Source organism: Siniperca chuatsi, linkage group LG3, assembly GCF_020085105.1.
Source record: "Siniperca chuatsi isolate FFG_IHB_CAS linkage group LG3, ASM2008510v1, whole genome shotgun sequence".
NCBI classification, from domain to species: domain Eukaryota; kingdom Metazoa; phylum Chordata; class Actinopteri; order Centrarchiformes; family Sinipercidae; genus Siniperca; species Siniperca chuatsi.
The window spans coordinates 12,989,061-13,016,293 of NC_058044.1; the positions used below are offsets into that span (position 1 = coordinate 12,989,061).

The 27,233-nt window shown below is 38.1% G+C and overlaps 1 protein-coding gene across 9 annotated transcripts; it reads right to left on the reverse strand.

Annotated features, from left to right (window-relative positions):
- Window positions 1-10,511: 10,511 nt before the first annotated feature.
- Window positions 10,512-27,221, reverse strand: LOC122873999 (aminoacyl tRNA synthase complex-interacting multifunctional protein 1-like). 9 transcript variants are annotated; one of them, XM_044191449.1, is made up of 7 exons: window positions 27,079-27,221; window positions 19,761-19,891; window positions 18,742-18,855; window positions 16,735-16,890; window positions 15,032-15,240; window positions 12,763-12,931; window positions 10,512-10,817 (listed from the first exon to the last, which is right to left on the reverse strand). In XM_044191449.1, exons 2-7 carry the CDS (start codon window positions 19,864-19,866, stop codon window positions 10,651-10,653), a joined length of 921 nt encoding a protein of 306 aa, XP_044047384.1. In that variant the 5' UTR covers window positions 19,867-19,891; window positions 27,079-27,221; the 3' UTR covers window positions 10,512-10,650. The 9 variants fall into 9 exon arrangements, with proteins under 9 accessions (XP_044047384.1, XP_044047386.1, XP_044047383.1 ...); XM_044191451.1 differs by lacking the exon at window positions 27,079-27,221 and adding an exon at window positions 26,654-26,795; XM_044191448.1 differs by lacking the exon at window positions 27,079-27,221 and adding an exon at window positions 26,581-26,725 and having other exon boundaries at window positions 15,032-15,237; window positions 16,735-16,866.
- Between the last annotated feature and the right edge of the window lie 12 nt (window positions 27,222-27,233).

Below are 27,233 nucleotides of genomic sequence, written 5' to 3' on the forward strand. Positions count from 1 at the left end.
AAAAGCAGGAGTCCCATGCAATCTATTCTTCTCACACAGCCAACAACTGGCCTATACACACATAGTACACTCACTCACACACAAAAAAATATATATATAGATGCTACCTATGTCCTACCATAAACCTTTCTTTAAGGAGTGATAAAGTAATTAAAAAAGAGGTGAATATGTGATCATACAAACAAACAGAAATAAATAGATAAATCAAATATTTGATAATTAAATACTTAAAACCCAAAAACAGCCAGTTTAGCAGAGTTGTACATAAAAGCAACCTGTGATTATATTTGTTATCTTTACAAAGGTTGTGTGATGGCATTCTGTACATTTTGGTCTCCTGTATCATCTTTCTCTTTGGATTCAGCACATTGGACAGCTCAGTTTTTGAGTGCCTGGCTTTACCTCAGTGAAATAATCCTAAACATTTCTTCACACATGCACAGGCTTTACATCATATGCAAATAATTTCCCCTCAAAGTGGCACAGATTCTGTCTTTAAAGATCCTTTAAAAAGCACTGAAGGATAATAACCATGAAAACTGTTCCCTATTCTGTCTCCAGGCAAATAAGCTACAGCTCAAGTGTAATTGGTTCAGAATTGATTTTATAAGCATATTTTATCTACATCTGATGGAAGGAGCCAGTAATAGTCTGTTTATCAGGGGAAATGATTTGCATGTCTATGTCATTATGTGGAGGAATGAGCCTGTATGGAGCTCCATTTATCCCTGTGACTTTTTTTGTTTACTCCTGTAACATAATCTGAGGCCTCCTGTGAGATACGATCAGTGGAAGGGGATGGCTTTATACTCCTACGTGACACTGAGCATATCTCTCAATCAACTGCTGGATGATAAGACAGACCTGACTGACAGGGTTTAAACTATACTGGATTCAGGGCATGAGATTTATCATGGTAAACCCTAAATTACATGGTTGCACTTTAGACTGTGAGGCTGACTGAGGCACTGTGGTAGTTTGGCATGCCACTTGTGGGCTTCATTGTGGATAAACAAGACTAAGAGTCTGTAGCCATGTTAGCAGCTCTGTGAGGCTGTACTTTAGCACAGTGGTGCTTGAGGTAAATGCTAACATCAGCATGCTAACATGCTCACAATGACAATGATAGCATGCTGATGTTTAGCAGGTATAATGTTTAACATGTTCACCAACTTAGTCTATGCTAACATTTGCTAATTAGCACTGAACACAAAGTACAGCTGAGGCTGATGGTAATATCACTCGTTTAGCAGGTTTTTGGTCATAAACCAAATATTGGAGAGATAAAAATTTTGACCTCACAGTGGCGCTAGATGAAAAGTCAGGGGGTCGCCAAAGTTGTTACGATTCATCCTGGCGGGAACATGAATGTGTGTACCAAATTGCATGACAATCCATCCAATAGTTAGTAAGGAGATTTCACTCAAAACCATAAATATTAACTTAATAGTGGCACTAGAGGAAAGGTCAGAGGATCACCAAAGTCATCAGGATTCATCTTCTGGTAACCATTAATGTCTGTACAAAATTTCATGGCAATCCTTTAAACAGATATTGAGATATTTCAGTCTGAGAGTAGTGGACCAACTGACAGACGGTTGACATTACCGTCCTCCAGGCTGCTAGCGTGTCTAAAAACAAATTCAAGACACTGAACATCCAACAGATGTAACTGTTTATATTAGTGATAAAAGGACTGCAGGGCAGCAAGTGAAGAGAGAATTCCTAAAAAGTAAGTGTTGCTTCACTACTGAGCGAGAGATCTTTCAGGCACAGTCATTGCTTATGTGTTTTTCCACTCAGGGGTGTCATCAGAGCCCACCATGCCCCTTTTGGCTGCTGAGTGGCATTTGTAACCAGGACACGCACACACACACACACACACACGCACACACACACACACATTTATACATGTTTGTTTCATTATCCCTGTGGGGGACAGTCATTGGTATAATACTTGCCCTAGCCCCTTACCCTAACCTTGACCATCACAACATAACCTTTACCCTAACTCTAACCTTAACCTAATTGTAACCTGTACCCTAAAACCAAGTCTTAACCCTCAAAAAGCAGTCTCTACCCATGGGGACCATGGGTAGGACTGGGATATAAGCACATGAAACACACACACACACACACACTCACAGAGTGGTGAGTCAGCAGCATGGTTCAGGTGTGATTTTTGGGGGTCTGGAGTTCAGCCCTTTGGTCTGACTATTAGGAGACACTGAAGTCATAACACTCAGTATTTCCATTGTCTGATGTTGTGTTAGTGGAGGGATACAGAGCTTGTGTGAGTGGTCCCCCAAATACTTTGGCAGAGCTCGTTTGCATTAGTCACCGCTGCTGAGCTCTACGTGGTTTAAAAATGGAATCACCTGCTCCACATCTGAACAGATTAATGGTGTAATAATATTAATAATGGAATACCTTATGGGCTAATTAAGCTATAATTTTCACGTGACAATATGAAATCCACATCCTTTTCACAATGTCAAAAATATCCAGTTTGTCGAACATGCCGGCATATTTCAAGGATATAAAAGGTTAGCCTGGTCTCAGTCTAGTTTGATTGTGTGCATATGTGGTTATTTAGTGATTCAATGCCAGGATGTCAAAACCCTACATCAGCACTTCCCCTCCTGTCCATGAACCAGGGGTTTTCCCCCAAATCAACAAGCATTAAAACAGGAACATTATATCCAATGTGGCAACTACAGTAAGGACTGTGGGCACCAATAATGTCTGCCTTCGTTGTTTATACCTAAAACAGCTGCTCTGCTGAGTGCACCGCATGTTATTCAAGACAAAGCTGGATTACATGGTGCTTTTGACTAATATCACAATATCACTTGTCCACATATGGTAATTGACTGCATGTACACTCCATCTGCTTTCATGTGAGTTGGACTTCGTCCTCAAACAAAATCCCTGACAGAGCTTAGAAAGGTAAACTGATCTCATTCTCTGAATAATAATACATTACAAGACAACAACCACAGCGAAACAAGAGCTCCTTGTCCAACTCTCACTCTGTAAATCAAATAATTGTGTTCACCAATTCACTAGGTATAAAATTACCCTTACCCTACACTTCTGATTGCCATCTGCCATCATACCTAAGAACCCATCACCCAGGCCACAACTGGTGGCATACAAATCAGTCATGATGTTATAAGTAGGCCCTTTAACAGGCACGAAGCCACAAACCAAAACAGGTAAAGGGTCTCAACTTCAAGTCTTAATTTGTTCAAAAAGCTCCTATTCACGTCTCCCTTCCTTGTTATCTTGGGTTTCACCTGTGGATGCAGGGGACAGTGGTGTCCTTGTTTGATTCTAATCATGGTCCTCACCTCAAAAGTTTCCCCCTGGGAACTTCCCTCCTCCCTCTCCAAGGGGCCTAAAGACACACTCAGACTGACTCATTAAGTGTCAAGGAAAATTAAGACAAGCCAGAGCTGTCTGAGAGAGTAAAGCTATGCTGGAGTCTCAATGGAGGCTCTCTCTGTCAATTGTCTTATCTTCTTTAGCAAGTGGAAGTGTCTCTGCGGGCCTGTTGACTGTTGAAAGATGAATGAGCACATCAAGACGCTACACCCTGAGCAGGGTTTTAGTGTTGTTGCCCCAGACATTAGCTTAGGTTTTCTTAGGTCAGTTTTGTGTGAGGTGTTTTATTTTTAGCCTAGAATGGGTTACCATGCTGATACATGATCTGTACTGACAAATATAGCCCTTGCAAAATGTTTCGAGTTATACTGTTTCTCAGCCATCTCCTAAGACAAATGAGGTTATAAGAGTGAAGGGTGCAATTCAAAACACATGTCTCAGCAGCCTTTCCCTTTTTCATTCTCTGGCAACAGGTCCAGTAATTAGGGAGGCTAACCACATCCTTATTTACTCTTATAGATTTATTTAAAACTCAGATTTCTGTTTCCAATATAGCCTTTCGTCACTTTGCTCATTGATAAGAAATGGATGGCTAGATGTACCAGCCCGATATGGATCAGTATCACAAATGGATCAGATAAGCACAAACAAAGCATTTTCCTCAGAAGGATAATTATACAGTCATATAATACTTCCTCCTCTGCATCCTCTCACATATTGCTGTAGCAATGAATAATTCTGTATGAGTAGGACTTTCCTTCTGCCACTTTAAATTGGCTTAAATGTCAACAGAGGAAACAAAGGCAATTCACCATACTAAAGGTCAGCTCAATCAAGCACGTTTAACTCTTCAATGAAACACACAAAGCCAATTCTTTGTGTGCTGGGGATGGTAATTTAGTGGTGGGGTTCTGCCCTCCTGTGGTCAGCACAGCAACTCTCAAGGTGTCCCAGATGTACAATGATTTTTCCTGTCCAGTGGTTTCTGTTCTTGTACACTGCGACAATAATCTCTGGAGACAAAGACCCTTTGGTTGAATTTGGTTTAAAATTTTCCCTTTGTTTTGAGTTATTCAGTTGGTCAGCACAAATAGCACAGGTGTAAATAATACAATAAATGATGGCTGAATTCCATTTAGCTGTTTCAGTCTCAGGGTCCTGGTATTGTACATGATGGCTTATTGTCACTCTGTCATGGCTTGCTGGGACAGTTGAATAGAAAGAGCCATCCTTAATGTTATTAGTAACACCTGTGCTTTTCTTACTATGACAAGTTAAAATGCCTGCTGTGAAAAGGCCCATGTTGCAGTGGAGTAAACATGTAGCCAGTATGATATTTGTACATTTAAGAGCACATATTCAAAAGACTGGTGGAAATAGTCACAAGACAAGGAATGAGAAGATGAGTAAGTAACCATGGAAATAAACAAATGATATTACAAAATATCAATTATTTACAAATACAGTATTTGTCTATTGTATAAATGGCTCTAACGTGTTTATTTGAGCACTGAAGTTTATTCTTGACCATTGGGAGTATATGTAACAAAATCTATCTAATCTCAAAAGTTCACTTACTGGCTTTCTGAGCTTTCAACCACATCTCATGGTCCTCATTCAGCAAATGGAGCTGGCGCAAGTGCTATCATGCGACCTAAGTATGGAACTTTGGTCACATGATAAGAGCTCCATTCCATGAAAGAAAACTGTAAGATAAGGTTGAAAGCTCTGAGAGCCAGTAAGTGCACCTTTATCAGCTGTATTTTTATACCACATAATTTTGATGCATTATGTTCTTTTACAGTAATCTGTTTTACCATTAATTTTTCCCTCTTGTTTTTCATCGGTTTGCTATGTTTACAGAATAACTGGTATGGATTTCTTGCTTCAAGTTGGATCTGTCAGACAAGCTGACACAGACGGAGGATAGCCTGCAGCTGTTTCCTTTGGAATTAAGTATTATATTTGTCTGTGCTCAGGAATTTATATATTCGGTAATTCCTGTGGTTGCCTTATTGTTGCCTGATGAATTGAGGTCCTATGACAGAAAAGTCACAGCAATTAGGTAACAAGTGAAGACAGTGTGCAGGAGTTTGTTCACCAATGCTACCAGCTGAAATTGCATTGGCTCTTCAAATTTCTATCAAAATACTCACTTCACTCAGATGAGATACAGAAATGTTGGCTTGTATGTAAGCAGTGCTTGAAACAGTCTTACAGGGCCCATAATATGGATAATAGATTTCTTCCAGCTTAAAGAGAAGCTTGGATAATTTTGTTCATTGTGATCACTGGCGAAGCATGAAACCACACACAGAGGAGCATGCAAGAGCTGCTCTTTCAACTACAGCCAAAATATGTCCATGGAGGTTTGTCTTTCCCTTAGCACTCTCTACAGTTCTTTCCACCCAAAACATGCTTCTGCCCATCTTCTTCTATTATTGAAACAAAGCTGTTGATTATTTTAATTTGTAGGTTGTTTGTTTATACATGATCAGATCCAAATTCTGATTGGTCACATTTAACAATTTTCTTTACTATGTAATAACCACCTACACCATGATGAGTGTGGAAGGATTTTGAGGATATTATGTTGCACTGTCTATCACAGAAAAGTTTATTTGCCAATACGTTCATTTCATAAACACTATCTTTCTGAATTAACATTTTAGACTTGGTATTAATAAAGCTGTGTGGTGTTACAATCAATAAAATTAATTCATTAAAAGTGATAAATCACTTCCATGGTTTATGGTGGTTGTTCAGAGAGTCCTGGATCTCAATGAGGCTTTTACCCAGGAGTTTAAGTGCAGAATTAAACAAGAGAGTGGCTTTTAAGATGAGGATAGAGTATACATAGACTGATGCAGAATGTTCACACACATTCACTCAGATCTGAACAGAAAATACAGCACAACACAGTTGACACAGTAGGATCACCAGCAGGTTAAGCTCATGGAAGGCTCCATCTTGCCATTTACACTCCATCAGCTGTATTGTTAACAATAGAAAACACAGAGGGTAATCACTTAAATTCCACTAATCAGTATTTTTCTATAAACAAAAATAACGCCAAAAAAGAGGTCACTCACAGTGATGAACACACAAAAACATTCTCACCCAACTCTGCAGATCTACTTGGCTTTTCAACCTATTTTAGCTCATTGTTTTGGTTTTACTACCACAATTTGACTGTATAGTTAAGTCTTACCTGCTCTCACTGGCTGTTTCCAGCTAAAAAAAAAGTTCAGACAAACCTACTGTATGCTACCTGCTCAGCACCGAAAAACAGACATACAAAGATACAGAGTGGCTAGTGAAAAATATCGAACATCTAGCAAGCTTAATACCTAGATACTTTTAGCTGTTGAAGTCCAAACCAGAGTTACAAGAAGAGAGAATAGTGGACTTACATTCATGCTTTGACCAGTAACATGACTCCAAGTGAATGTTGCTACATGTCTACTAGATGTGTAAATGAGCAGTTGTCTGCTAACAAGTTAGCTGTAACAACTTGTAATCTAATAATGCAGCTTTAATCACTAAATTGTAAAATGAGTGAGGGAATTGTTATTCTGGGATAAAAAAAGAAGATTATAGCCATGATCTTGGCTTGGAAGATATTTATGAGGATTTGGAAATAACAATATTGTATGCCATCATTATTAGTTATAGATGTAAACACAATAGAAAGTCCTGCCAATGAACATGGTAAAATCGATTAGCTTTCTTTTATGGATCATGCACATTATCGGCACCGGGTGAAACTGAAAAGCCTGGCTTGGTTCTCTGTTACAGCCACAAAACATTACTAAACAGTGATGGTGATAAACAGATGATGGTTAGGTTGGTATCTGTTAAGATATATTTCAAAATATTATTTGTCCTAAATGCCACACAATCCATTCAAAGAACAAAAACTGTGTAGAAAGCATCTGACAAGGCTACAGCAAACAGCTACTGTACACTCAAATATATTTAAACTAAAACTGTATATCTGTTATAGTATTGCATGTACTAAAGATATGAGATATATATGAGAAAGATATGATCAAATCATCTTGCATGGGGGGGATTTTATTGCTACACAACAAACATGAAATGCATCAGCAGCTAATACATCATTTTTTAAAATAAGGTTGGGGAAAATGTTGTAAAAAAACAATAACACATTTATCAATTTGACAGGACCCTACACAAGTCCAAAAGGTCTTGAAGTAATCAAAAAACACACAATGTCTTGATTAACACAAATCAGATCTGCAATATTGAAATACAAATCATACTGTCGAATATGAATCAGGACTTTTATCCCAGAGGTTTGCATTCCTTCATAAAGACCTGTCATAGTTTGACTTTCACGCCTTGCTGCAAACTACTTGGCTTCAGAAATGAGAAATATATTCCTCATGGCTTCTGCTGTTTCATGATGTTCTGGCTGTTAGGTCACTCTTTATGGAACTTCGAACCCAACCTTTAGAGAAAAATAATATTACATTTCTTAGTCATAGTTACCAATACACCACATCCTGTTTTCAGATGGGTGAGTTAAGCTCCATTACATCAAAAGAGTTGTTTGGGTTTTTCCAAAATCCTTTTCTTCATATTCAGTCATGTCTGAAGGTGTTGCATTTGTATGTGTACACCTCCACAAAGGCCTGCTAGAAGAATTATGTTTTCTTTGCCAAGGTTATGCTGAAGAATAATAACCTGGAGGATAAATGAGGTGGAAATAATAAAGCAGCAACACCTACAGCTCTTCTTTATTTTAGTTTTTGGCATTGAAAACCAAACATCAAAAATGTCTGGAGCATAGAGGAGTTGCAGTTGGACAAGAAAAGTGTATGGCTTATCACTGAGCATATGCAATGCGTGAACCAACCATTTGTGAAATCAGTAATGCCCACGCTAGAGTCAACACTTATGATGCTAGATCTTAATAGAGAAATATGGATGTACTGATCAGGAAAACTCTACAGTCAGATATGGATAACATGTGAGCAGATATTCTGTTAGGACAAATAGGTAACTGCTTTTCATATGTACACCAGTTGCAGCTGAAAATTCAATTAGGAAACGTGTGGTCTGCAAACGTCTGACTCAAAATATCCTGGAGTGAGTTTTCTCTCAGGTTGCAACACTCCTTGTGGTCACAGAAATCCCAGAAAGAAAACTGTGGTTTAGGTGAGAATACGCTTTAGCGGAGGTCACTTACTAGAGCTGTCTATGTCATCTAAACCAAAATGAGAGGTTTTCCTCATTGAGGATCTCTAAACAGTTATTTTTACTTGTGGTGTATAGGGGTCCTGAAAAGGACAGATTAAGTCATTTAAAAGCATATATAACTGCCATAGAACACTGTTTCATGGACAGTCAGGCAGGTGTTTAAGCACTAGTTGGAGACTATTTGTGTACTGCAACAGACGTGTGTTTATATCCTCAATCTACATCAGAAGAATAATGACACAGTGTCACTGATGTGAGGCACAAAGTAAACCAGCCAAAATATTATTTTTGCAGAAGGGTGATGCCAGCAGTTTCAGAACTGCAGTTCATATCCATTCTGTGCCATCCATCAGCAACAAAGGTAACAGCAGCAGCAGTTTATAGCTGCAGATGTAGGCATGTTGGTATGCACCATGTACAGGTAAGGAGAGTAATGGCTTCTGAAGAGTTTAAGAGTTCTGTCATTGTGTGTGTATAGAGATAGGGGGCAGAGACCAAAAGAAAATTAGAAATATGGGTTGACTCAATTCTGCATTTGGTGCTAAATATTGGGAAGATTGGAAAACTTCTGTTATTCATATAATTTACATTTCCTTTATCTGTGGTCTGTTGCTGGAAGAGTTCTCTCTGCACAGGTGACTACCTCGCCAGAGAATACCCGCACCCTTTGTTTCCTATGTAAGCCCACACATTAGCGACATCTTGATGTGCATCAACTTGATAGGATGTACCACTATCCTTTTTCTCAGCATCGACACGTCATCTCTCACATCCCGGCTACTGTACTTTGACTACTGATGCAACATGGCTGGTGTATGCTGCACTTATTTACTACTCGTTTCACACAAATTGTATTTTCCATTTTAAGGATTTAATTTTCACTGGACATTAGTGTGACACAACAATGTTCCACACTTATTTCAAGTTTTACTAACAAGTGGTAAAGGTGTTGCACTGCCGATGCTGTTGCATTACTTTCATGTAGGTGTCACAGTTTGAAACTGATCTGACAATGACTGATCTGCTCCCCCTTGTGGAGATTGTGTAGCCTGCTAAAGCTAAATGTGTGAGTTTGAGAGTTACAGCCTGTGCTATGAGGCACTTCTTAATCAAAAAACTAACTACTGGTATGCAAATGTTTTTGATTTCGGATCCTAGACAATAAACTATTGTTTTTTTTCCTCCATCACACTTAGTAACCTCACAGCAAAACAGATCTAAGAAAAATGTGCAGTTGAATGTGAGCACAAGAGAATAAACTAAGGTTTCTGAGTACTTTAGAATAGGACTCAAACAGTAAGCACAAGTTGCGCGTGATCGTCGGCTTTGACCCATGGCAGATGTTTTTGTTGAGTGGATGGCCTTAATTACAGTTGATGTAACATTAGAGGCTCTGGTGCACAGCTCTATGTCTGTTTCTTTTGTGTAGTCTGATACTTCCGGAGGTGGGTATACTTTTTCTTTCAAGGGGACAATAAAACAAAGCACATGGCACTGGCATCACAGAGCCAAGATTGAGATACTGACAGTGGGCCAGGAGATTGGAGAGCTGGGACTGAGTACCATCTAAATAGCCCCTGCAAAGAGCTTCAGAACCCGATCTGTTTTTGTTGGGCTTTGTAGTATAACATCCCTATTTCATCTCCTGCTCATTAAAATGCCCAAGACTAGATGAAGTGGAAACCAATGGTGCTCACTCAAGTCCAGCACAGTGCGTTATATCCTTAAAATCAAAGCACAATCATGCTAACGTGCCTCAGGAGAAGAGACAAAGTTGGTGAATTAAAGCAGAAACAGTTATACTGATTAACTTCATGACTGTGTATATTTTAGAGGTAAAAAAAAAAAAAACGGATTGTCACAGGACAGATTCTTAAGACACACTTTAGAAGAATATATCATTTTCAAATCCCTTTATTGAACATCTTCAAAGCATTTTCTTCCCTTCATCACCATGATGTTTCTCAACACCAACATCGTCATCACTGTAGATGATTGCCAAGTAAACACTGAGCTATTTCAAGCAACTCTGTTATTTTATTTGATTTCACTGTTGCCCATGGTTTGGGCTTTGCACACTCCCTTGCCGGCGACTTCAAAGGCAGCTCCCTTGTAGGTTGCAACACACTGGCCATCCGTGCGTAGGTCTGGCTGAATTTGCTCCCACACCTTCTTTTTGGGGTTGAGCTCTTTGTCCGGTTCACCTGCAATCAAAAAGTCAGTTTGATACATTGGAAAATCCTCTGTTGCCTGCTCATCCATCACACATGCAGGATTTATGGATCCAGGACTGATGTTTTATGAACTTTTTATGATATGTTCATGTTCTTGCATAACCTACTGAAACACTGTTTTAATATTTTCATGCTAACACACACTGATAGATGACTTTCAACTTTCCTTCATGGATTTTTCATATTTAGCATACACTGACATGATCTGTATATAAGCTGAAGACAATTCAAATTCATGAAAGCCTCAGATGAATATAATGACCAACCATTATATTCACGATTTATCAGGCCAATTCTAATTTTATTTCTCCCACTTGAATTGTGAATAGTCTGACTTTCTATTAGAGCCATCAGCTTTTTAAAGCTGCCATTTGTTCTTTTTCAAAACATCTAAACTGAACTTCTCAGAATCAAAATATGCATCCAGGGAAAACAATTAAGGGAGGTTCTCATTTCACAATGCCTTTGTTTTTGATGCTGCTTGGCATTTGTGAAGAATCAAAGCCGGTACTGGCTGGCTTCTGTCTGGTGTCAACTTTTTCCTCTCTACACAACCATCTCAGGGTATGAGGACACAAATGTGTTTTCATTTCTCAAGGCTGCCATTTCTCCTGGTTTACAACCCAAGAGTGGCAACAATCAGTTTTGATCAGAAGCGTGAAAGAGGTTTTGATGAGCAACTTGCGCACATTCTTAACTTCAAGCAGAAATGCTGGGCCCCATTAGTTGGGGAAATGTGGGCAATTACAACCATGTACTCACACCAGCAGCGGATTAGCTGTAATTGAATCTATACTATGGCGCTTTGGTGGGAGAAAAGAGGGAAACTAGGAAAATGACAAACTTCTTTCACCTCTTATTTTCCATTATATGTACTACAGAGAACAGCCTCCGTTTTTACTGTACAACGAACCATCAACCAATCCCGTCTTTGCTCTATCCTCCACTCCTGTTCTCGGTGAACCATGTTTTCAGGGGTTGGTTTGAACAGTACTCTTTTAATATAAAAATTATTCTGGCCAAAGAGATCCCTCGTGAATCAAAAAGCTTTTAGAGTGGCTGGCACATGTGTACTGCAGGGAAGAATGCAGCTGGGCTGTGGGTACTTGGACCACAGACCCACCTACGTCATATCCCCCTCTTCACTTTTTTCACAGGGAACTCCCATGTTGGTTATTGTTCTCAAAAGACTAGATGAATAACAAGACCACTACTCTTCTCACCACCAATATTCAGCTTTGCAAAGTTTCATTATAAATTTGAGTTTTAGAATCAGAAACTTAAATCACAACCACACTTGCCTGGCGGTCTCGTGATTTTTTACCACATACATTAGCGATTGTGTTTGGAATACTTCACCGGGTGGACCTTGACTTTTGTATGGTCTAGTTGATTTGTTAATTAATTCATCAATTGGGACTAGGATTCACATGTTCTTTCCCCAAACTCATTTACATTAGTTGACACTTATCTTTTCAACTGACTATAAAAAAAAAAGAGTAGGTTACGTTCCTAGCAATGAGCTTTGATTAGTCCGTCAAATCAGCAGTCACAGGCCATTTAGCCACCACCAAACAGAACTGAGGAGTCCTCTAATGAGAGCTTTCAGTGGGGTCTGAGAACACATCGTGATTGGTGTCTTCAGAAGAATAAATGATGAAACTGCTGTGTTGTTTCTGGCAGTGAGAAGGTTCAACAACACCCTTCATTTCCTAAAGTCAGAGGCATTTTGTGGAAACTTGGGGAAATTGTGGGAAATTCTTTCAGTTGGTTTCATTCAAAGACAATCGTTGACAGTCACTCATTGGAGAGGAAGCATCCCCAGTATCTGTTTGGTTGGATATGATTGTAACATTTAAGCTTTATGTTAATGAGTAATCTGTTTTTTGAGGGTACAGTAATCGGGTGATGGTACCTGGGAAGCCCTGGAAAGTAACTCTGTCCCCTGGTATTGCTCCGCTCGGAGGATCAAGGATTTCAACCTTGTCTGGTGAGCTGGCACACATAACCATAGCCTGGGACACCACTCCTCTCATCTTGGCTGGCTTCAGGTTACACATCAAGACTGCCATGCGGTTCTGCATCTGCACGGGGGACAGAAGATTAAAACAGATTTTTACAGCCCATATGCTCTAGACAATAGAGAAGAAAAACAAATTACACCCAATTTACTTAAGTAAAAAAACACCTTCAACTGATGCGGTCTGTTTGGGTACAGGACAGAGAATTTCATAATCTAATATAAACAATATTGCCAATTCCAATCTCTTAATTTAAAATTACTGTATCTGAGGTTTATGGGTTTTTTTTGCCTCATTTCATAAGCCAAAGGAAGCAAACAGGAAAACTTTAAACTTGAGCCTAGAGACCTCTGCGGCTTACCAAAAATTTAAAAGACCAGAGGCAGTTTCTGCCAAAAGCTGAGAAAAAGAGAAATCCAGCATTCCATGAGTTGATGAATACCAGAGCTCAGAAAATAATCATACCTTTTTTTGGAGGGACATCCTTTAAGAAATTGCTACATAAATCTAAAATCACTCAAGTTGCTTTGACAGGGATTTGGTGGTAGTTTTCAGTTTTCATCTCTAGGCAGTTTTGGCAAGTTAGGGATAGTATGTGAATGTTCTGTAACAGTATTTACAAAGCAAACTGTTTGACTTAAGCAATATTTTAATGCGCACTGTAGACACTTAACAGTTATTTTATGATTAGCCTGTCTCCGACTTGTATTTCTGAATGATACCTATTATTCACTCTTGCTTGCTTGACATGGCAATGGTTCAAATAAATAAGACCGTTGACAAGAAATTAAAGTGAAAACTTGATTTTAGATGTAATGCCTCTGTGAGTAATAGACTGATACATACACACAAAAGACAGCAGTAATTTGACTTTTCTAACTGCAGTCAGAGAGCACTTAAGGCTGTGCCACAAAATGCCATTGCTGCAACAGTGTCAACCGTTTTAAGAAGCTAATGTCTGGTATTTGTCTGAGTGCATGGAAAAACTGTTGTAACTTAACCAATAGATTTTCTTAGGTATAATAGCTTTTTGTTTGACAAAGTCAAAGTGTTTGTTACACATGATTTTAGCAAGCATATGGTTCCATTTAAATGATATACACTGTCTACAGTACATACAGTATAATGCAGAAGTGTAATGCACAAAGGCTCCCTGGTCAAGAAATATGACACAAACTCAGAAATACTGATGACCATAAAAATAACTAATGGTTTTCATTTAGATGATCTACATACAAATGAGTTTGCTCTGGGAGCAAATCATAAATCCACGTGAAAGCAAAATTAGCACCAATATTCAATGGAGATCCTGAATCACCAATATAAAATGCTGAGTTTCTAAGCAGAACCATCAGCACAGTGTTTACCTAAGAAGTAACTTGAAATGGACTAATAAATCCTTTAGGACCCTAGCGAGCCATTAATGTATACATACAGTACATATACAGCACTGCTTGTGTGTCAAGTGATAACAACTCTCAAAACAGAGTAATAGTATAGTACTTGTATGTACTATACATAATATGAAAATCTAAATTTGTACTGAAGTCTACATCTTCCTCACTCATAAGCAGACACTGTAGTAGGACAGCCTACAGGCCCAGGTGTTGATTTGGACATCTACAGGCCTTTTTTAGTTTCTACCTTATGAAGACAATCTAAATCAGTAATGTGTGTGGTCTCTACATATAATCTGGGAGATTGTTGTGCAGTGGCCAATTCATCATATGACAAAGTTCCCTGACCCAACCTCTGTTAATTACACTATATATTAACATCACATGATATTCCAGAAATGTCTTTAACCCGCTCTGCAAATTGCACTCTGCATGAAGGTAGGAATTATTGCATGGCCTTTGCATTAGATTGTTTTAGCTAGGTGTATATAATACACTAGCAACTGAGTGTATATTATACTATATTGAGAGTTTTTATCGTGTGTGTGTGTGTGTGTGTGTGTGTATATGCATATATGTACTGTATGTATGTATTTATTTGTAAATGTATATACGTTTGTATGCATATATTTCATTATTTACCTCTTGCAATTGTCCCTACTGTTGCTTATGTTTTGACTTTCCTCACCTTGGACAGCACTTTGTGCTTATTGCTTGAAAAATGCTCTATAAATAAAATAATTATTATATATTATATACTCTGTACCTGGTCCAGAGGTATGTGCTTGACCAGCCCGCTGACCACTGTCCTTGGAGAAGCCTCTCCCACATCGACCTGCTCCACATAGAGACTGTCGGCATCCGGGTGCTTCTCGGCTGTGATTATCCGTCCAACACGCATGTCCAGACGAGACACGTCCACCTTGGCATCTTCTTGGCTGGGGGCTGCCTGCTTCTTCTCCGCTTTCTCCCCTGCTGGCATAAAAGAAAAGCATATACTGTTAGACTACATGCTATGCACTGAAATTTGATATTATTTTAGCATTTCTTTGCCCTTAATTTGTGCTATTTCAATGAAAGGCTAACATAACTATTTGGTTGGGTGAATTTTCAGTACCAAAAGTCAGACAGTAGCTATCCATGATGTAGGGTAGGGTAGGTTTGCTGAAGAGAGGCATCTGTGAGAGTTTTCATGCTATTATACTAAATGTGCATGATATTATAGGAAATGGTTGTTTAAAAGCACTGAGAATATTTCAGCCAACTGGTATCTTTCCAAGGGAAATTATAAAAAACAAATCATAGTTGAAACAATACTGGGCATCTGTCTGGAATCTGATTTAATTTCCTCCTATAAATGAAAACAAAGCCCACCAATGACAGGCCTCAGGGTTGCATGCAGGGGCATGCGTTTCAAGTGATCCATAAGTAAATAAAAAATTAAGGAAAAGACAATTACTTTTTACCTCTTCCCAGAAATGTGGGGTAAACACTTTGATTAAATGACGATGCCAATACCCACTTTTGGCTGAAGGTGAGTGCTACATGATCCAATGACATAGCAGATGCTTCCTCCCAAGAGGAAGAGTACCTTTCACTCGCTTGGTTTGCTTACACATTTATCCCAGGGGATTGCACTGATTAAATGATCGCACAGTCTTTAATCATTCCTCTGAGCCCACACCAGCTCTTAAGAATATGAATTCCAACCCCTGCCTTTGATATTCAACATTTCTCCCCTGTGTAATCAATGCTCTGCTGTGATGACAGCGTAACATTAACAGGACTACACTAAGGTTCCACATATGTTTGTAGACTAACAAGTGATGACTGTTTGGATGAGGTGAGAACACATCTACATTAAAGCCTGAAATAAAGAATTTAACATGTACAACAGCTTATCGAGAGGAAGAAGTATCTCTCATTAACATCTCACTAACATCTGGATGTAAGAAATGACAAACACGCCAATGAATTGATCAGTGTCTTAAAGCTTGTTTCTTCCTCTTCCTAAATTATAACCCCATAAACACATTCGGTGCTAATTATTTCCCATCATAGTTCTTCTAATTAGTCCAGACAGCTTATTGCTGAAACAAAACTAAATATTTGGGTGATTTACTGCAAATTGATTGAAATTCTGTGGCAGGGATTTTCCTGTTTTGTATTCTAAACTTATCATAAATATAAAACGGTTTAATGCCATTATATTTGATACCTATGGATACTTTGATTTTATGATGGGATCCTAGAATGTTGCACATCCACTAAACATTAACATTAAAATCATTCTCAAATTGGATTCAATTACTGGTGACTTTAGACAAGGACACCTTGTCTCAAATGTAGCTTATAAAATCATAAAACTTTATAACAAATGAAGCTGAAACTGTTTTATTGGATGTGAAAACTTCAAAGGATTCATAATAAAACCCTGCAATGTGCCATACTTTTTTCTCCAGATGTTACCTTTTTTCTCTGGCTTCTTCTTTTTACTCTCATCTTTGGGAGGAGCACACTGGACAGCAGCAGCAGGGGAGGCAGAGGGTCCAGAGGGTTTGGGTGGAGTGGGCTTCGAAATGCACTTAACATTGGTGTCACCTGATGGCATGGCCACCTCCCGCACTACAGGAGGGACACAGGCAGAAGGTCAGTAGAAATAAATTATTAAATAGCGGATAGTTACTATCTGAAAGACTATCTCTGACAACTGATATTCTCTGCACATAGTTTCCCAAATGTCGTGTGAAAGCATGAAAAGACATGAACATAGCAGCACTGCTGTGAAAAAGAGCATTTACATTACAAACACACAAGGCACACTGCTTCTTAGTTGCCCCTCTTCATGCACAGAGCTGGTTGCATCAACACACTACAATGAAATGATAGAGGGAGCTTTATTTACACACCCAGTGGGAAGACTGCTCTCCTGATGCAAACAGTGTTGATGGGAAAATGACACAGTGTCCAAGTTGATGGAAACAAGGAAATGGGGCCATGAAGCAGGGAACAATGTCCTACAATAACTCTCCAGAGACAAATAACCCCTCATTTAAGGCGCCTGATGTTTGAATTCCTAAAAAATCTAGTGTCTGTGTCTGACAAACATCGGTCTGCAGGCACACCACAGTCACCATAACGCTTTTAATTACCTTAATTCTATGTTAGGACCTAAGATCAGGACCTTTCCGGTTTACCTTGGAATTACAGGCACTAACCTCTTAAACTCTTGACATTTCCTTTAAGTTTAGGCTTTTAGTTTTTGACATTGAGAACCAACTTTTTACAACCTATCTGACAATATCACATACCGTATAATACTTACAGTGAGGTTTTATGGATGCACCATTATATCAAATGAAATTATTGTAGATGTCAATCAGCAGAGAGACAAAGTAAGCAACTAGCTGGTGAACAAAGTGAAGCATTTAGCAGCTAAAGAGCCTGATATTTCAATCAAGGGTTGGTAGAGACCAAAACAGAGCTCAAAGGAGAGCAAATATTGGACTTCAATTCATCACATGGCCAGAAACATGATATCAAATTAATGCGCGTGTTGTTCCATGTCTGCTGGATGTGTAAATAGACAACTATTTGCAATCATATTTACCATAACAACTTGATGAGGTCATAATATGACAACCAAAGTGGACCCAAAAAATGAATGGGTTTAAACAATGCTCGTCTGCACAATACAATTTAAAGGAGCCACAGGGTCCAGCAGAGTTTAAGATTTTCAACTTTAAAATGGTGTTGAAGCAAATTTGACACTGAACTGTTTTTATTTCTTGGCTGCAGAAATGATTTTCTCAAGGCACTATTACAGTCGGGTTCAATAGTTCATCTCAATAACAAATCAGCAAAACCAACTGAAATTTCTTTCAAAAAGGTTCATATTTATCCATGTTTTGATTAAGCTATTTTATGCCACCTTAAGCCATTGAAATGAAACCCCCAAAATAAACATCGCAATTAGATACAATGTGTGGAAAAACAACATGGAAGAACGCATTCCTTCAACGTTCAAACACTAACATATTGAGTTATTTTAAATAAGGTTAAATTGCTTATTTCTTCCAGTCCTCATTTATTCCTGGAGCTTCTTTCTGGAAAACATTAAATGTGTGTTAATGATCTGAGCTGTTGAATATCGTTGAATGTCAAAGTATGTCAAATGCACAATAGCTGACAGACATGTTGTCCCCATCACTCTCATGGGTATTCTTGCTTATGATAAAAACAAAAAAAGATCTGGTTATAATGGGCTGAGGCGAGAATGCACAAGATGTTATCATGGATAGTATAAACCAAACAATGCTCTAATGAACAACAACTGACATCAAATGTTCCTCCGTCAGGCACACACAACCACTTCTATAACTAGATGTAAAGGATAACAACATCAAGGTCTTTTTAAAGACAAACAAACATTTGATCTGCGATGGAAGTCTTTGCTGGGAACCAAACTCAACATACCTCCCCTCTTCTTCTCTTTTTCCAGCAGCTGTTTTTTTAGTTCCTCGATGTCATTCTTCAGTTTGGCATTCTCCACCATCAGTTTCTTCTCTTCTCTGACACTGGCCTGGATGACTGCAGCAAGGCAAAGTCTTGTTACCTATCAGCACTGGAATGAAATTTCACTATCCACATGACATTTTAAGAATTTCTTTTGAACTAGTACAAACGTACTATCATCTCAAATATGTTGACTTCAAATCAATAGTGTGCCTCTTTTGGAGTTAAAGAAGCCATGGCATTGTCCACTAATCCAGTTTTTGGATTTAGAAATAGTCCCAAGTGGTCATAAATTGCAGTAAAACATACCCCTTTGGAATAATTCATATGTCTCGCATTGTGCAGTTGAAGAATGCTATTATACGAGATTATTCAAAGTAGAGATATATCATTTACACAATTGCAATAGAAACTTGTGCTCACTCATATTTTGTGAAAATACCTCGGTGTCTTTGTTAAATTCTCAACAATAACAGAGAAAGTTAAAAAACAAACAAAAAAAACAAACATGTATATAACATTTATTTATCAATAAATTGATTTATTTCAAGTGGATGGTAATGTGAATTCCACACCTAAAGTGTATGAGATCTTAAACTTAAGATACCATGGGAAATTATATTCAGAATGACTTAAATTTAAGTACACTTTCCCATAACTGAGGCCTCAGGTTTCATTAAACTGCTAGTAGTCCTACAGGGATTTGTCTCACTTATTTTTATAATCATGAGACTGTGAATCATGTATGTAAGCAGCTTGTCAGCCAAAAATGAGGTCACTCCTACAGCCAATACAGAAATTCATTATATACTACACCTGAACACAGCATAAAGACTATTTCATTTGAAACGTAGCCTATCAAGAAAAATTTAGAAACTTAAAAAAAAGCTAAATATACTTTTGTAAGACTTTATCATAATGAATTGGCCTGCCAGCTGACAAATACGCATTTCAGTGTCTGGGGTGTGTGCATCTCTTACTGGCTTTCTCCTTCAGCAGCTGGACTTGTTGTTTCAGGTACTCGATGATCTGGTCAGCTTCTGCCGCCCGCTGCTCCAGCCTCATCAAAGGATTGTGACTTGACATCTTGAACAAGGAGCGAGCTAAAAACCTAACAGACAAAAAAAAAAAGAAAAAAACATATCTCAAAAACAACAAAATGCTAGATATTCAGGCTGTACAATATATTGAACTGATCATGAAATACAATCAGTAGGGGCTTAGACAGCAAATTCTGCAATATCTTTTTTGGGTTTTGTAGATGGAGAATCTTTGCTTTTGTTTTAATCAGGGCAAAGGTTCATGCATCAAGCTTGCATGTACAGTGAATACTTATAAAGTTACCCTATTCCATGTTATTTCAAGTTTACCCAAGTGACACTGGCAACGTAAAAAGAGAAGGTACTCTAAAGTACTATGCTGAACATCTACAAAGATACATGTTTGTAGTTACAAGGTTTGCATTCCAGTACAACGCCACCACAAACTACAGCCTCTAAAATGACAACAGAGTTAAGTCAACTCCTCTCTGACAGTCTCAACAAGTCTTCCACAAATGTGGTATGGGTTGCAGGGCTGTTCTGTAGGACTGCATTACATTGCACAGCGGATTCCTATTTTTTTTTGTAACATATAATATAGTGTAGTGAGTTTCAACTGCTTCATTAGTAAACACTGTACATTCCTAAATCAAACTTTAGGCACTGTGGATGCTATATTGCAATATGTCTGACAGTGCAACCATAATCTGACATGTTTTCCATAATGTGCCGGCACAGTATGTATAAACTATATCCTAATGGGATTTTCATGACTGAAAGGCCTATATTCTGACCTCTGTCAACAAGGCATGTTGAGAGATAATCACAAGAACATGTGTTGATTTTCATAATCTTGATTTCAAACTCATTACATTTGAAAGCTTGATGCAACATTTCAGTGTATAAAAACCTCATAAGTTCCAAGTCAGCTCGGGCAAGACAAATTCTTTGATGAATTCTGTCTTTCATAGTAACCACTGGTAAGAAATAAGAAGTGACATTCAAATAATGTATCCTTTAAACCATACTTAGCATCACCACTGTATGCATTCAGTTTTGGAGATTAAGTTCAAAAGGGATCAGCCACTCTTGGGCCACTCAACTAAAATACAACTGGACAGCAGTTTGGGTTTGGGGTAACGTTCCTTTAACATGTTGACCTCTGCAAATTACTTCTTGAAGAAAGAGGAAAAGAAGGATTTTTACAATGCTGAGGCATGGAGAAGAAAACTTCTTACACATATTACAGGGAGGCGCTGGAAAACAACAGCTGGCCTGAGATGAAAACAAAATGTTGGGGGATGAGGAAATTAGAAACACAAAAGAGCTGGAGTTGATAAAATCAAGGATCAAAGCATTGTTTTTGGAGAAACTGAATTGATTTAAACAGGACCAGTGGTGGAGTAATAACAATAGCCACAAAAAGGCTGATCTCATTTGGATAACCTCTGAAAATGGGTCCTGGGGCCGATGTATGGTCTGCAGCATAAAGAAATGAAGAGGTCATTTCAGCTTTGGATTTCAGATGCAAATAGCCAAATGTGTTAACAATGTTAAAATGAAGTGGGCTTTCGCCATCCTTCGGGGTGCCTAATTTACCTGTCTTCATTATATGGAAATCACAATATATTTGATTCATTTTCTGATTTGCAACTGTATAAATTTAGCAGGTTGACTGTGCTATACAGGGGACAGCTGGTGCTCAACTGCAGAAGGCATCTGACTACATCAATCTCCTAAAAATAGGTTTTAGTTTAGTTAGTCATACAGTTCTCAATAGTCCACGCAAGCATTTTATGTGTACACCCATTTTCAAATTAAAATATCAAAGATAATACTGCATAGCTATACACAGGCTACACTAGTGGTTTGAATCAAATCTGTAAATCTGTTACATTAAACCACCAGCTTTCTCTGCTATGGTGGTGGTGGTGTGTGAGCAGACCCACCACGATACAAGTGTTTCCTCTTTTCATGCTTCATTCCCACGGTAAAAATATACTGTAGGAGGATACTTCGCTACCTGTCTGCCAACCAGACCATTATAAATGAAAAGAGAGTGCAGTATGCCAGCACCACCTGAAGGCATTAGAAGGACATACACATTGTATTTTTAAAGAAACTATGAGATCTGTAGCCTTTGGCAGCAGATGTGGTCACTGGGTTTCTTTCTCATATTTGCCCTTCAATTATTTTTTTAGAATGCACATGCAAAAAGAAAAATACATATAACTGAGACGACAAAAAACAAACAAAAAAACAAAAACTGACAAAAAAACAAAAAAACGCAGTAATAACTGAGACACTCCTGCAGTGTTTAACAACACGGTGGTAAATTTGATTACAAATCTAACATGCCGGCAACTATTTATAAGCTATACTGATTTGATATTTCATGACATTAGTTTAAATGTGATGCATTGCCAAGAATAAATGACCTGAGGTTCAGAAATGACAACAATATAACCCCCAAAACACCAATTACTGTCTGTGACTGCATAGAAAACAGAAACAGGTGGGAAATAGTGAGAGACTCTCGTGATTTGGGCTGCATTTATCACTTGTCTTCATTATCTGCTGATGTATCAGTTCTTTCTTTAAAACCCTGATTAAAGTGTTTAGAGTATAAAATGTCATTATGATGTCAAGTGCTGATCTCACGTGCCAAAAGTGAAGTATTAAGTAATTATTTAATATAATTAAGTATTTTCTAATTCCATATTTGTTTAGATGAGCAGTTATTACATAAACTTATTGAATTTAGAAGAGTGCTGAAGGGATGGGATTGAATCACAGAAAAAATAATTAAATTGAAAATAATTACTTGTTTAAGCTACATTCAGGTTACAGTATTAATGAATATTTGTAACTGATTTATATATAATGACTTATAAATTATTTTCTCCTCAAATGTGAGGATTTGCTTGATTTGTTCTGTTTTACACAACCAAATTAGTTTTTTGGGGTTGGGATGCTGGCAACAGAAAATAAACAAATATAAATATTTTTGTGACATACTGGGCAGATTAATCAAGTCAAAATCATTATTGGCTGCAGCCCAGTTACTACCTATAGTTAGACAATAAAACAAGGACCAAATCATGGAATCATTTGCAAATTACAGTAATCAAACAGCAATAATCGTATTTCATACTGAGGTAGTTAGTGTTAATCAGTCACACAATTTATCTGCTTATTGTGGAGAACGGATTGCTCAGCAACGTGCACTGAAAATTAGTTAACGTTGTCAGTTAAATCAGGAAGCTATTAGCCGGTTCGGCTGATATGGAGCTGGTATCTTCAACTACACTGCGATAAGGAAAATCAACTTGACTTTATGCTAACTCTCATGTAACTAGCACTGGTAAGCTAACGTTACTACCTAGACGGATGGTTAGAGGTTATTGACGAGTTACGATTTGTTAGTTTAAGCAGTAAAATACACAATAAAAACACTGAGGTTTTTGAAACTCACATGGACTCTGAGCAGCAACCCCAACAAGTATCAGAGAGCGCTGGGGGCTTGACAGCTGCTAGTCCTGCTAACGTTAGATCAGCTAAATTAGCTGACAGACAGGCAGCGAGCAGCTAGCCGCAGAGACGCTGATTCAGGCCCCAGCGGCAGATCTCAGTAGTATCCGGATATGTAGTAGGCCTGTAAATTTGCGTTTGCGTTAGCTAACCATACGTACCATAGATCGGATACTGTCACGAAATGCAAGGAGGCAACGGATATTGCCTGTGTGTAATTACTATATTTAGAAACTAACTCGAAAAATCAATTCAAGAACGACTTTGTTGAGGATTTTAAATAGCTTTGTTTGATTTAAGTTCACCAACCGTAATTGTTCATAGTAAGTGTCTTCTGTGCACTACTTTCTTCTTTGTTTTACTGGCGGGCTACAAACCAACGTTAAAAGGTGCATGCCGACACCTACTGTATCGGAGTCATCATAACATCGTTTGTCATCAACAAACGGGGGTAAAAACAACAGCAAAACACTTTATAGATTTTATATTCTAGTTATTATACCTGTTTATTTTAAATATTTGAATAAAGCCCTTTGAACCTGTAACTGTTTATCCCCTGTCTCTAACAGACCTTTGATGCTCCACTCCTAGCTAGTCTTAGCCTAGAAAGATAATATCTTTTTTCCTACATTTACCTTAATTATTTCTGACTCTGACATATTTTTGGATTTTATAGTATTCTCTACCCTTACTGCCATTATTCCCTGATGAGTTAGTGATTTTGCTTCTGATCTCCCAAAACACATTTCTAAAATGTCATCATCATTTTTGCTTAGTGCATTTTTAGCAACTGATGATTACTGCTGTCATTTCTGCTGTGTATACTGATAACCTGTTTGAGATTCTCTTAACAATTCCTTGGTCAGATTCTGGGATGTATATACCCACCCCTACTTGTTCGTTATTTGGGTGTTTTGATCTATCTGTAAAAATATTAAGATAATTATAGTAACCACACACCTCATTAAATTTAACACCTTTTTACATTTGGTCTCAATATTTTCAATATGATTCTTCCATGTGTATTTTTCATCAACCCATAGACCAAGATATTTAAACACTCTGACTCTTTCCATGGGCTTGCTATATAGTGTTAACCCCTGCTCATTACCTATCTTCTTTTTAGTGACCAGCATATAGCATGATTTTCTACTGAAATTTTTAATCCCCAATCATAAGACCATCTCTCTACACTGGCTGTTGCTTTCTGTATACTTTTCAATACATGAGGAATTTTTTCCCCTTTTCCAGATTGCTCCATCGTCTGCGTACAGTGCTGACTGTATACCTGTTCCTGTATTTCCAAAGATATCATTAATCATGATATTAAATAGAACTGGACTGATGACGCTACCTTGTGCTATCTCATTTTTAATAACAAAACTATCTGAGATTTCTGATCCTACTTGAACTTGAAAGGTTCTGTTTGATAGAAAATCCAATTTCAATTTAATTAACAGACCTTCTTTCCACATGGAATCATACGCTTTCTCAATGTCAAAGAAAACTATAGCCATCCATCATTTCCTTCATATTAAGGGTCTTTTCAATTTCATTAAATACTTTAATTAGAGCATCTGCTGTGGTTCTTCCTTTCCTAAATCCACTCTGATACTCATTTAACAGTCTTCCTTTTTCTAAAAAGCATGATAGCCTATAGACAATCATTTTTTCGATCCATTTACATAAGTGTGAGGTTAGTGCTATTGGTCTGTAGTTTTCAGCATTTGATGTATCTTTTCCTGGTTTAGCAAATGGTAAAATTAATGCCATCTTCCACTTCACAGGTTGTCTTCCCTCTGTCCATATCTTATTGAAAAATTTCAACACTATTTCTAACGCTCCCTCTGGTAATTGACTGAACATAGCATAACTCAGCTGATCTTGTCCCGGAGCAGAATATCTGCTGCCCTTCTCATTTCCCTCAAGGTGAATTCCATATCCAGAGCTGAGCTGATTTCTACCTTTTTACCAAGCACCTTTTCATTATCTTTTAGGACTTCTTCTTTCCTTTGTTTATGTCTCTCAGTAACGTGATTTCCACTGTGAACACTGGCAAATACTCTTCCTAGGAGGTTGGCTTTTTCCATATATGTTATTGCTAATTGGTCTCCATCTGCAAGTACTGATATTTTATTGTTTAATCTTCTCCCACTCATCTTTTTAGCCATATTCCACACATGACCCACATCTCTCTCTCTTCCAATAGAAGAACCAGTCTCCAGGTATTCCTTTTAGCTGTTTTAATTATTTTGCATGCTATGGCTCTTTTCCTTTTATATTCTGTCAAATTGTCAACATTCATGTTGTTACTGAAAGCACTATTTCTTTCTTTAATAGCCAAGCTACACTCATAATTCCACCATGGCACAATTATCTTATTCCCTGTTATCACTGTTTTAGGTATACTTTTTGAGGCAGCTTCAGTTATCATACATGTAATTTCACTTGCACATTCAACTACGTTTCCATTCATTTTAATGTTACTAGCTAATTCCCTGCAGAATTCTTTAAAATTTGTCCCATTGAGCCTTTTAAAGCACTGCTTATACATCTTTCCCACACTTAGCATGATTACCTTCACATCTTGCACATCTTTCTTTTCCTTTGCACTGGCTGGCAGTATGACCCATTCTTTGACATTTAAAGCATCTTAATGCCAGAGGAATGAACTCTCTTACTGCATAGCTGAAGAAGCCTAGCATAACTTTTCTTGGGAGGTTGTTTTCAAAGTCGATGGTTACTGACATTGTTTCTGCTTTCTCAATTTCTTTTAGTATTAATACATTTAGCATCAAGCACTTTCCCTCCTTTCAGTTCTGTTTTGATATCCTCTATTGAGCCAGATGGTGGTATTCCAGATATAATTCCCCTGTATCTAGCAGCCAGGTTCATGGGTTTTTACTTTTTTACCATCCAGTGTAGTCATTTTCAGAGGAGCGTTTTGTTGTTCTTGACTCACTGCATGTACAAGTATACGCTTATTTTTCAAGTACTTTGCAAACTTTACTTTGCCTACATCCTTTTCCAGAGCTTTATCCACCGATATGAGATGGAAATACTCAACAAACTCATTTATGACTTTCCACTCCTTGTTTTGGTTTTCAGGCCTCGGGCTTAGATATGCCCTAGCTCTTTTTGTAATTTAATCACTCTGCCCCTGAACTGCTTAAATTACCACTATTTCCATTTTTCTTCCTTTTGAACGCCACCTTCTGCCACTCCATACCTCCATGATCCCATCCTTCGTCCTCACTCCCAAAGTTCATGATTACATTCACGATACAGTTGTTTGTATTTACCCGCTACTCCTGCTCCTTGACCGACTCTAGGATCAAGTCTCCAATCATCGTGCACTACTTTCTGCTTCTTCTTCTTCTTTTATTTTGATTGGCGGTTGGCACCAGCTTACAGTGCATTACCGCCCCCTACCGGACTACCGGAGCAGTAGCTTGGCAGACAAATAAAAGGCAAAAAATAGAACAAAAAACAAACAAACAAAAAAACTTAAATCCTCTCTATTAACCCTGTTTCCTTCAGGTATTTAATTGGGTGATTGTATATTCCCCGTGCCGCATCTCCAACTATGTTCCCTACAGTGAAACTTAGCTTAGCTTTCTTTAATACTGATGTCAGTTCCCTCCTTTCTTCCCCCTACACTCCAGCAGCACATGCTGGACAGATTCAGAATGACCACAGTGTGTGCATCTACCAATTGGGTGTTTACCTGTTTATGAAGTGTCTTATTAAGTCCAGTATGTCCTATCCTCTATAAGACGGGTAATGGCTTCCTCGTCCTTTCGGTTCCTGCCCAGCCTTCTTCCAACCCAACCTGTTTCTGGATATTCTAAAAATATCTTCCTGTATCATTTATGACCCTGT